The sequence below is a fragment of the Magnolia sinica genome, chromosome 12 (assembly GCF_029962835.1).
Source record: "Magnolia sinica isolate HGM2019 chromosome 12, MsV1, whole genome shotgun sequence".
NCBI classification, from domain to species: Eukaryota; Viridiplantae; Streptophyta; class Magnoliopsida; order Magnoliales; family Magnoliaceae; genus Magnolia; species Magnolia sinica.
The window spans coordinates 58,621,213-58,634,029 of record NC_080584.1 but is presented as its reverse complement, the minus strand read 5'-3'; the positions used below and the strand labels follow the sequence as shown (position 1 = coordinate 58,634,029).

General features: G+C 39.2%; 1 protein-coding gene and 1 long non-coding RNA gene across 2 annotated transcripts; both read left to right on the top strand.

Annotated features, from left to right (window-relative positions):
- The first annotated feature begins 3,294 nt into the window (after positions 1-3,294).
- Positions 3,295-7,417, top strand: LOC131221428 (polyubiquitin). Its single transcript, XM_058216679.1, has 2 exons — positions 3,295-3,448; positions 5,853-7,417. The coding sequence occupies exon 2, from the start codon at positions 5,853-5,855 to the stop codon at positions 7,224-7,226; it is 1,374 nt and encodes a 457-aa protein (XP_058072662.1). The 5' UTR covers positions 3,295-3,448; the 3' UTR covers positions 7,227-7,417.
- Positions 7,418-9,869: 2,452 nt separating this feature from the next.
- LOC131221429 (uncharacterized) lies at positions 9,870-11,117 on the top strand. Its single transcript, XR_009159266.1, has 2 exons — positions 9,870-10,376; positions 10,460-11,117. It is a non-coding gene; the product is annotated as an uncharacterized LOC131221429 (long non-coding RNA).
- The last annotated feature ends 1,700 nt before the right edge of the window (positions 11,118-12,817 follow it).

The window sequence follows — 12,817 nt, the reverse complement described above, 5'->3', positions numbered from 1 at the left end:
TTAGTTTGTTGGTAAAATCAGGGCGAAAATGTCATAATTAAAAACATAACACTTTTACCGAGACAAATTTTCGTCGGTAAAACCATTATTCCCGACAGTTTTAGTTCGTTGATAAAAGTCAGGGTGAAAATTTCTAAGTCAAAACCATTGTGCTTTTTACGACGAAAATTTTCATCGGTAAAAGTCTTATCGCGAAATTTTCAAAACAGCGCGAAAATTTTCTATCTTAAAAATTAAAATACTTTTACTGACGAAAATTGTCGTCGGTGAAAACTTTATTCCAGATGATTTTAGTTCGTCGGTATAACTCAGGGCAAAAATTTTCTAAGCCATGAACATAACGCTTTCACCGACGAAAATTTTCGTAGGTAAAACCATTATTCCTAATAGTTTTAGTTTGTCGGTAAAACTCGGGCAACAATTTACTAAGTGAAAAACATAACACTTTTACCGACGAAAAATTTCGTTGGTAAAACCATTATTCCCAATGGTTTTAATTCGCTGGTAAAACTCAGGGCGAAAACTTTTAAGTTAAAAATATAAAACGTTTACCGACGAAAATTTTCTTCAGCAAAACTGGTTTTGTGCTTTTTACCGACGAAAATTTTCGTCAGCAAAAGTCTTACCACGAAATTTTCCAAAAGGTGCGAAAATTTTCTATCATAAAAATTAAAATACTTTTACCGACGAAAATTTTCGTTGGTAAAAATATTATTATTCGGTAAAAAGTGCAGTTTTACCGATGAGAAAAAATTTCGTCAGTAAAAACATACTTTTGCCAACGAAATTTTTTTCGTCGGCAATAATTTCGTCGATAAAAGCGCTGTTTCTTGTAGTGATTATATGAGATTAAAAAGGTAAATAAATCTAATAATAATTTTAGTGTTACAATTTTAATAGACATGTCTCCTGTGATTGTAGGCTGCTGTTAAAAGCTTCTTAAGGCTCTTTCTAATGTTAAATTTCCATTCAATCTTAATGCCAAGAAGACCTGGACAAAGGAAAAATACAAGGACCAAACTTAGGATCTAAAACTTTGGTAGCACACAAAAAGTATTTAACGCTCATTTGCAATTGTTACCAGAGGTGTGGTCCACATAAGATTTGGATCTGCTTAACTTTTGCTAAAATGATACCGGTGCTGTCACACAACACAATCATCATGGTGGGCCCCACATGGTGAGGGTAACACTTACTAATGTGTTACCGAGTAACACATAATCGGCCAACCGCGGATTAGATACTTACAGGTTCAGTAGCGAGACTTGCTACTAAGGTGACCTCTCTAAGTTTTGTGGGTCCCACCATGATGTATGTTTTGTATCCATACCGTCCATCAATTTGCAGAGACCATTTTAGGGCATGAGCCAAAGAATGAGGCAGATCCAAATCTTTACTAGACCCCATCACATAAAACAGTGGAGAGAGTGACGCTCACAGTTGAAACCTCTATAAGGTCCACCGTGATGTTTATTTACGATCCACCCTGTTCATAAGTTAACACAGACATTAAAGAAGGGAAAACACAAATATCAGCTTGATTGAAAACTTTTGTGGCCATTGGAAGTTTTTAACGGTGGGTGTCACTCTCTCCACTGTCTTATGTGGAAGGGTTCACTCCAGCTTTGGATCTGACAAATTCTTTGGATGATGCCTTAAAATGGTCTCTTAAAATGGATGGATCCTATGTATACAAGATATACATCATGGTTGGGATTCACAGAACTTGGTCACGTCACCTAAGTAGCGAGTCTCGCTGCACAACGTGTCAGTATCTAATCCGTGTCCTAATCTGTCCCCTCTCGAACATGCAATCCGTGTAAAGACTAGGGCTGAAAATTGGGCGGGTTGGGTTGGTGCTCAACCCTAGCCCAACTCAATGTTCCTATACCTAAACCCAACCTTAGGATGGAAATTCTCAACCTAAGTTAACCCAAGCGGGCTCGGTTTCATTATTATATTAGTTTATTATATTCAGTATACTTCTTATAATTATTATTTTTTTCATGTGATTTTATTAACTATATATGTAGTCTTTTATGGTAAAGGAGATTATTTTTTCTAAACAAACAAGCTAAAATATAGAAGAACTTCTTTAAAAGTCATGTTACGTAGTATTCAACCTATTTGAGAGAGATATTTAACATACCTTGTTAGCTTGAGTCATCAGACATGGCATGGACCAATGAAACCTGACAACATTGAAATTTTCTATGCCTTCAACATATATGATCCCCACTCTATCATCATTTAGAACTTATATATTGATCGGGTTCAAGTTGGGACAGGCAACCTGAGACATGCCCAACCCAACCTTTTTAAGTTAGTGTTTATACAACCCAATCTTGAGACCCAACTCGGTACATCCTGCCCGAGCCCAACCCAATGCTGGGGTGGTAGGGTTGAACCTGCCCGGCTTTCAGCCCTATCAAAGACGCCTGTGTATCTCTCGTTGGCCGCACCTGGTCAGGTAACACCCACTCATGTGTTAGCCGGTAACACGTAATCGGACGCAAAAGTTCTGCGCTGGGAACCTAGGCTCGGCCTCGCAGAGCCTCTGTTGATGTTTCTGATAAATCTACTCCATACATCCGTTCTGCGAGCGCATTTTATGAAAAAAGTGGGCGCGATCAAATTCTCAGGTAAGCCAAAAAGGTGAGGATTGAACATCTAGCGTTGAAATATTCGCGTGGCCATGGAAGCTTTGAATTATATATATATATATATATATATATATATATATATATATATATATATATATAAAAGTTTCCAGCGCAAGAACTTCCTGGGAAATCCACGTCCCACGTGATCCGCTCCCCTCTCGATCATGCAATGCGCGTCAAGACGTCTGTGTCTCTGACGGCGTTACTTAACGCCTACTTAACGGCACCGTCTAAAACCTACATCCCGCGGGGTTAGGACAAATCTCACTCCGTAATTCTCGTCCTTCTATTTATCGGTATTTTATCGCGATATTATTTAAACATATCACAGCAAATGGAACATGTAAAATATTTTCTTTGAAAAAGTGCATAATCTTAAAACTTTAATATAAAAGTATATTTCCACTAAAACCGAGAAAATTTCTCAAAAAAATAGCCAAAAATTTAGAACTTTCAAGAATTTTAAAATACCTTGATTTTACCGCGATTAACCGTTCATCACGATATTTTAAAAATCTCGTAGATATCTTCAAATTACCCTACACGACGACGGAGAATTCTCAGCCATTGCGTGCAAAGAGGTGCTTGCCAGCTCAGTCTTTACACGTTTCGAATAACCATTGGTTGGCCTTTCTTGGTAGTTCCGTCACGTGGGTCCACAGAGACGTAACAGACTCGGCAATCGCCACCATAAATTGCAGCCGTCTGGTTAGGCGTTCTCATTCCGTCGTTCCTCTTCTTCTCGTAGGAAAAAGAAAAAGCTTCTGAAACCCTTCTCTCTCAAGGTATGTTCGTTTTCTTCCTTTCCTTTCTGTAATTTCAGGTTCGGAAATTTTATTTGTCTTTTTTTTTCTTTTCATGGTCTTGATCTAGATAGATGATGTTACGCCAACGGATCAGCTATTTTAAGGGGATTTTAGCTATTTTATCTTTTATTTACGGTGTAGATCTTACTGTGGATGAGATTTCCGTTCTCTGTTTCTGATTTGCATGTTGTGTGGTGGCGTTGTTGAATCGGGATCTTGAACCTACGATTGGGTTTTTAGCTTTTATATGTGGTCCTTTGAGTTTTTTTTTTTTTTAAGTGGATTTTGTTGTTTTTCTTATGTTATTGTTGTGGATCTTTAATCTATGACAAGATTTTATTTTACTGGATCTGATCTTGAATCTATGATCGGACTTTCAGCATATTGTGGTTTTTTCCATGTTATTGTATTGAATCTTGTATCTACGATTGGATTTCGAGCAGTTTTTGTTGAGTTTAGATCTGTGTAGAGATATGCCATCTGCTGATCTTGACTTTACCATCTGATTTTCAGTTATTTTTGTGGTTCGAGCCGACCTGTTATTTTAAGGGGTTTTTTAGTATTTCTTTTTGTTACTTATGAATCAGATCTAGACATGGATGAGATCTCATGGTGCTTTTCTGATTTTCAAACTGTTTGGTGATGACGTTGGATCTGATCTTGAACGTACGATCCGATTTTCAGCTTTATATTGTGGACTTTTTCTCACTCTTATGTTATTGTTGTGGATTTTCGGCTATTTTTGGTTTTGTAGTTTATTTTTAGGTAATTTTCTTAGGCTTTCATATCTTGTTGTATCTGAGTATGAATCTATGATAGGATTTTCAGCAAAATATGTCGGTTTTTTCTTTCTATGTTATCGTGTCTAATCTTGAAACTAAGGTTGGATTTTGAGCAGTTTTTGTTAAATTTTAGTTTCTTCTTCCGTGGTTAGATCTGTGTAGAGATTCACGATGTGCTGATCTTTGTCTTCACCATCTGATTCAGTTATTCTTGTGGTTCGAGCAGATCTGCTATTTTAAGGGGATTGTAGTTTTCTTTTTTCTTTTTTTATTAATGATGCCAGTTCTTACTGTGGATGAGATCTCGTTCTCTGTTTTTGATTTTGATCTCTGTTTGCTGATGTTGCATCTGATCTTGAGCCTATTATTTGATTTTCAGCTGTATTTTGTGATCTTTTGAGAGGTTTTTTTGGTGAAGGTGTTTATTATTATTATTATTATTGTCTTCTTCCAATGTTATTGTCGTATATATTGAATGAACGATCAGATTTTCAGCTACTGTTTTTTATTTTTTAGAAGAATTTTAAGAATTTTGTTATCTTATGCTACTGTGCTTGATCTGGTATTGAAAATGGGATTTCATCTTATCAAATCCATGGGCAATTTTCTGCAATGTTGAATTTTTTTATCTTGTATCTACTATTGGATTTTCAGCAATGTTTGTCGTTTTTTTTTTTTTTTTAAATTTTTTTTTTTAAATTTTTGTTGCATCTGATCTTGAATCTACTATGGGTTTTCAGCAAATACATGTGATTTTTACAGGAATTTCAGCTTCTGTTGCTAGTTTTGCTGTTTTTTTTATTTTTTTTTATTTTTATTTTTTAGTCATTTGTATTTATGTTAGATATGGTTGGATACATGTAATATGAATTCAGGTTATAACTTTGCTATATAGAAGGATGCCATCTGCCTTTTCTCTGTAGATGAATTTTTGCCATTTTTTGGTTCTGTAATGTATTGGTTTTTGATGATGGCATCTGAAGATGATCATATGGGATTATCATGGCTCCTTTTGGTTAGGGTTTTTAGTTCTTGAAACTGTCATTAGACTTTCAGCTGTTTCTTGTGTTTGAGCGATTTCAATATTGCTGCTGCTGTTTTTTTATTTATTTATTTCTTGCTGTAATTTCCACTGTTGTCATTGGTTCTGTTTGGAGATATGTCTGTTGAATTTGTATTAGTATGTTTGTCTACAAAAGGATGCGATTTTTGGATTAGATCTTTCTGTTGGTGTTATGAGTGTTGAATTTGTATAGTATGTTTGTCTACAAAAGGATGCGATTTTTGGATTAGATCTCTCTGTTGGTGTTATTACAACAGACCTAAAATCCATTTTTTCCAAAAATTCCCCCCTGTAGATGATTTAGTTACCCTTGTTTTTCTGTTTTGGGTGATTTTTTGGGTGCTCTCTCTCTCTCTCTCTCTCTCTCTCTCTCTCTCTCCCCCCTAATGTGTACATGGTAATATGGGATTTTTGTGTAGGGTTTTGAGCTACTTCTGATTTTTGTAGTGAAAAACCTTTTTATGGTTTTTGTTACACGTTTATGATTTTAGAGAAAATTAATTGACTGTTTTTGTTTCTTTTATTTCTTTGATTACAGATGCAGATCTTTGTAAAGACACTCACTGGTAAGACAATCACTCTCGAAGTTGAGAGCTCAGATACAATTGACAATGTTAAGGCCAAGATCCAGGACAAGGAGGGCATCCCACCTGACCAGCAGCGTCTAATCTTCGCCGGCAAGCAGCTTGAGGATGGCCGCACCCTGGCTGATTACAACATCCAGAAGGAGTCAACCCTCCACCTTGTTCTCCGGTTGAGGGGTGGAATGCAAATCTTTGTGAAGACTCTCACAGGCAAGACTATCACACTTGAGGTTGAGAGCTCAGACACAATCGACAATGTCAAGGCCAAGATCCAGGACAAGGAGGGCATTCCCCCAGACCAGCAGCGTCTGATCTTTGCTGGTAAGCAGCTTGAGGACGGCCGCACCCTTGCCGACTACAACATCCAAAAGGAATCCACCCTTCACCTTGTGCTCCGTCTCAGGGGTGGGATGCAGATCTTTGTGAAGACCCTCACTGGCAAGACGATCACTCTCGAGGTTGAGAGCTCTGATACGATTGACAATGTCAAGGCCAAGATCCAGGATAAGGAGGGCATTCCCCCAGACCAGCAGCGTCTTATCTTTGCTGGAAAGCAGCTTGAGGACGGCCGCACCCTTGCTGACTACAACATCCAGAAGGAATCCACCCTTCATCTGGTTCTCCGATTGAGGGGTGGGATGCAGATCTTTGTCAAGACGCTGACTGGCAAGACCATCACTCTTGAGGTTGAGAGCTCCGACACAATCGACAATGTAAAAGCCAAGATCCAGGACAAGGAGGGAATTCCCCCAGATCAGCAGCGTCTGATCTTCGCTGGCAAGCAGCTTGAGGATGGCCGCACCCTTGCTGACTACAACATCCAGAAGGAATCAACGCTCCACCTTGTGCTGCGTCTGCGTGGTGGCATGCAGATCTTTGTCAAGACCCTCACCGGCAAGACTATCACTCTTGAAGTCGAGAGCTCAGACACCATTGACAATGTCAAGGCGAAGATCCAGGACAAGGAGGGCATCCCTCCTGATCAGCAGCGTCTGATCTTTGCTGGCAAGCAGCTTGAAGATGGAAGGACTCTGGCGGACTACAATATCCAGAAGGAGTCGACACTCCACCTGGTACTGCGGCTGCGCGGTGGGATGCAGATTTTTGTGAAGACACTTACTGGGAAGACCATCACTCTGGAGGTGGAGAGCTCGGACACTATTGACAATGTTAAGGCGAAAATCCAGGACAAGGAGGGGATCCCACCTGACCAGCAGCGCCTCATCTTCGCTGGTAAGCAGCTTGAGGATGGTCGCACACTGGCAGATTACAATATCCAGAAGGAATCCACCCTTCACCTTGTCCTCCGACTCCGTGGTGGTTTCTAAGTCATGCCATGTTTCAAGTTGAATTGGGTCTCTGATGATTTAGTTCGGTAAAAACTCTATGATGCTTAGGTTTGAAGTTTGTTATGGTTGGTTTCAAGGTTTTTAGTTTTCTTCTTATGAACTCTGTGAAGTTGGTAGACTGCTTCTCTTTCTATGTTGTAGTTGTTAATAAATCTTCATCTTAGTTTAAACAAGTGTTGTTTTGTTTGTTTGTTTAATTATATTTTATATTACCTTAATCTCAGCAGCAAATCATGAAGATTTGCAGCTATACGAAATCTTTCATGGAATCATGCAGACTTTAAATATTCAATATTGAATCCTGAATTACGATTTTTATGTAATTCTGACAGTTTGCTTGTGTCATTCCCTCAGGACCTGACCTTCCCATCATTTAAACTTCTCTTGAAGAAATGAACTGATAGTAGTGCTCTCTCATGTATGTTGCTTTCTGCCTCACAACTCGGGGAGTCCTAACAATACTAGTAGTGCTCTCTCACGTATGATGCTTTCTGCCCTTACGACTCGGAGTCCTAACAATACTAGTAGGGTCATAAGACCAGATCCTTTACTTTAAATTGGCGATCTAGATGTGTATCTTCCAATCCCTTGGGAGTCGGTCTGAGATTGGACGACCTTTATCACCATACAGATTGTTCAGTTGCCGTCTGTGGTCCATCAACCAATGGTGATGCCAATTGAGTAGGAGATTATTTAGGTAGAGATATCTGGCAAACCAAGCGCTAGGTGATGGTTGAGGCCTGGCTCTTTCTTCCAAAACACCCCAAAATGGGTTTTGTGGTCTACCATATAGGTCACCGCTGATTCGGGGTCATAACACATCCTTATTGGGCTGACAGGGGATTGTTCCTGTGTGTGACCTATGCAAGATGTAAGTAGGTCAAGATGAAAGTAGGTTGAGGGATGGCTCATCAATGGAGTCCCTCTTTGTTCTAAACTATTCTTATTGGGCCGACATACGTATGTATTGCCATGCTAAATTGCTAGCGTTTTGGTCACCAGAAGATGGGTTTTGGCAATCTTTTTCCATGGTTGGGATGGTTCAACTTGGATTTTGGCAATCTTTTTCCATCGTTGGGATGGTTCTACTCATTAATTTTTAGGGATTTGGACAGTCCAACCTGTACAGATGCCCAAAATTGGTTTTTTCAACATCATTCCACAGGGTGCACTGTAAGGTGGATGATTTGTAGTACAGCCACACCCAGATCCATAGCTCAACTGGCAGACTGAGTGGAGATACCTCGTTTCAACACTTGAGGTCTTGGTATTGATCCCTAGCGGGGGTGGCTAACATGTAGTGTGTGTACTAACAAGCTAACCCAAAAAAATAATAATAATAATAATAATTGAAGTACAACCCCCAGTTGGGACACTCTTTAGCCGGTGGATTTTTAAATGACAAAATTTTCATTTCACGTGGCTCTTTGCAATGGGGATGCCCAAAAAGCCTCTCAAATGAAATATTTAGACCTTATGATTGTTCATCTTCAAAGCAAAAGAGCCAGATCATTAAAGGATTGAAATAAAACAACAGGGAGATTTTATTTGATGTATAACCACCTAATAAATCAAGACTTGTCATTATAATGGTTTGGACCCAGATTCAAAAGCTAAAATCCTGTCATGCGGTGGCATACTTGCCACCTTGCGACTGGGTGGAACTAAGCAGCAGATTGGATAGAGCGACCACCATTAGTTTCGTGTAGGGCCACAGTGTTTATATCCCATCCAATCCAGTTATCTATGTTTATATCCCATCCAATCCAGTCATCTAAAGTACCTCTTTCAAGATGAAAGAATTTACCAAAAAATTGCGGTATTGGAAAAGTCACCTGGGCCATAACGCTGAATAGGTTTTTTGGGTAGAAATGTTTTGGGTGGCCCACTTAAGTGTTGAATCAACAGGATTGTTGGGAACAAGGATAGAAGGGGTGTAATTAATACTTGATGGATGGCGTGGATCTCGTGCAAGTCGTTTACCCATGTTACATAAAGTAACCTAGGTCATGCCATTGTTTTAAGATGAATTATTGGGTCCTTCTGATGGTTTAGTTTGATAAAAACTCATGATATGCTTAGGTTTCCAAGTTTGTGTTGGTTGGTTTCAATGTTCTCTCTATAAGATGTTTAGGATTTTAGTATTCTTCTTATGAACTCTGTGAAGAAGGCCCTCGTGTGGCAATCTTGGTAGACTGCCTTCTCTTTCTTTGTCCAAGTTGCTAGTAAATCTTGGTCTTCAAGTAGTTTTTTTTTTCCCTTAAATTTATTATTATTATTTTTAATATTACCTTAATCTCAGCTGCAAATCCAACAGCATATCATGAAGATTTGCTGCTATATATCCGCAAATTTTCAAGGAATCATGCATATTTTGAATATTGAATCTTGAATATATTCAATATTTTGATCATGCAGATTTTGGTGTAGTTGTTACATTGCTTTTGTCATTCCCACATAACCTAACCTTCCAATCATTTATCATATGGTCTCCACAGCCATCTTCCTCTTTTCCCACTTGACAAGCTTTTTATTGATCTTTTCCAACTATACCGTCACCTTCCAATTTTGATCAGGGACTATCATACTCCACATATATTCTGTATTCATGTGGTTGCCTTTCCAACTCAGGGAACTCCTTACCATATTAGTAGAGTCATATGACCCAAGCTTATTATGAGAAACCAGACCCTTTACTTTAATGGGCGGTTGAGATGTGCATCTTCTGAACCTTTGAGAGAAGACTGGACGACCCTTATCCCCATACAGATTATTGAGTTGCTGTCTGTCGTCCAATGGTGATGATAATGGACTATATATATATATATATATATATATATATATATATATATATATATATAAAGTTAGAGATATCTGGCAAACCAAGCTCTAGATTATTGTTTTACTGTTCTTTTTAGGTAGAGATGGTTGAGGCATGCCTCACCAATGGGTTTTGTGGCCTGGCTCTTTCTTCCGTATTACATGGGTTTTGTGGTCTCTTAAGTCACCACTGATTCAGGGTCCTATCAGATCCTCATTGGGCTGAAAGGGGATTGTACCTGAGTGAAACTGGCATGCATGGATTGATGCTGGATGGTAGAGATGGTTGAAGGATGGCTCATCAATGGAGTCAGTGGCCTGGCTCTTCTTCCAAACTAGGCTGTCTTTTGCAAATTGATAGTGTTCTACTAAATATTTCACTACTGATTCAGGATCCTATCAGCTGACACGGTGTTGTTCCTGGGCGAGATGTATGTATTGCTTGATGGGTACATCAAACCATGCTTTTGGTGCAGATGAAAGTAGGAAGAAGCCGAAGAAAAACTAGGAAAAACCATCCTAAATTGCAAGCGTTTTGCTAACCAGGAGATGGGTTTTGGCAATCTTTTTCCAAGGTTGGGATGGTTCAACTCAGGTTTTGGCAATCTTTTTCCATGGTTAGGATTGTTCAACTCATTATTTTTGAGGGATTGACACGGTCCGACCCGTTTTAGATTCCCAAAGTTAGCCTCCTCAACATCATTCCACATGGTGCACTGTAAGGTGAATGATTTGAAGTAAAAACCCCAGCTTTTCTAGGAGGTCAGACAATTTTAACCATGGAATCAAAAGCTGAACCCTTCACATATACTAGGAATTTGATAGGATGATTATTTTGTTGAGATAGAGGCTCAAATTCATGGGATGTATCTGTTATGAGATATGTTGGGACTATAGCCATTGTATTTTTCAATGATGCAAAATGTTTTTTTCTTTTCCCATGGCTCCTTTTACACTGGGAATGCCTGAACACCCTCTCAAATGAAATATTTCAACCTTGTGACTGTTCATGTTCAAATCAAAAGATCTAGATCATTGATATTTTCATTCTTTTCTACTCTTTTTGGCATTTTTCGTATCACAATTATTAGGAAGAATCTCTATCAAATAAATATCTTACCGTTATATTCCAATGGTATCAATTGCCATTTGATAAGGATATAAATAACCCAATGTAGAGATTTTATTTGACGTCTTTCCACTTAACAAAGTAAGACTTGTCACATAATCCTGACATGTGCTATGGCCACATAGCATTCAGAATTTGATCAAAGCTTTAGCATACTTGGAATTATATTTGAAAGGTGAAGTTTCACACGGGAACATATTGGGAAAGGTTGGAGGAACACTCACACCATGAACAGGCTAGGCTTAATTTCCCAAACACTTGAATTTCTGTTTTGATATCATGTCAAATAATCACTTACTTTAAAAGATTGAGTCATTAGAGGATGGTGTGTATCAATGTATATCAATGGCCTTTAACATCCCCTCCTTCAGCCGGTTGCCTCACCCAAAAAATAAGAATGGATTGAAAGCCCACCATTAGTTTGATGCAGGGCCCCGGTGTTTATATCCCATCTAATCCCGTCATCTAGAGTAACTCGTCAGGATGAAAGAATTACCCAAAAATTGCATAATTCGAAAAGTCACGGGGGCAATGTATGACGAGTCATTAGGTTGATGGAACAATCCTAACGTCTGATTCATTGACGTTTGTTCACTTAAATCTGATAATTGGATGATCATTAGAAGGGCTGACGGGTCAAAAATCACATGGGAAGACAATTTTGACAAATCTGAACAGTTAATCAGGTCGACCACCCTGCAGTGTGGTAAGATCCTTCTGTCGTCTCTCTCGTCCATCATTAGGGTGGGCTGATTTTGTTGAGAAAAATTAGACTATTAAAGCCAATCATAGGTAGTTTCATCATTTTTAAAAAGCAATCATAGGTAGTTTCATCATTTTTAAAAAGCAGCTGTGAGTGAAAATTAACGAAGGGTGGTAAAAGTTTATTATTTTAAGTGGTATTGTCTAATTAAGCCAAAATGTGGGTCCTGCAAACCATCCTGCATGCTACTTGGTGTGGTCTAATTCCCAACGCAAGGAGGAAATTTGGATTGTGTTCTAAGTAGGGGTGTACATCGGGCCGAACCGAGTTGAACTGGGCTTAACCTAGCCTGGCCCGGTCACCAGCCAAACCAACTTGAACCCGGCCCGGCCACCGGGCTAACATGTCCAGCTCGAACCCGGCCCGGTCAGCAATCAGGTGAGTTCGGGCCAGTTTCAGACCCACAATTTGAATGGCCTTGATTTTTTGACTTTGCTCCATCTACCCCATGAGAAAAACTTTGGTAGGTAACTTGAACGGCCTTGATTTTTGGAAAGGGCTTTTGTCATGGATTTTTGGAACTTTGCTTCATCTACAAAGGGACTCACGATTTAGACGGCCTGGATTGCTGTAAATGGTTAGGGTAATTGTGTAAGAATATACATATATATATATATATATATATATAGGCCGAGTTGGGTTTCGCGTCGAGTCAGGCCAAATTGGAACCTATTCGAACTCGACCTGAACTAAGTTTCGGGCCGAAGAAAATGACCTATCCCGACCCGAACTCAGTTTCGGGTCGGGCCGAGTCGAGGTTTTCGGACTGAGTCGAGCGAGCTAATCGAGCTAGCTCGGTTTGTGTATAGCCCTAGTTTTGAGTAGACTCTGTTGGGCCCCGTGTGAGTGGATGTGGTC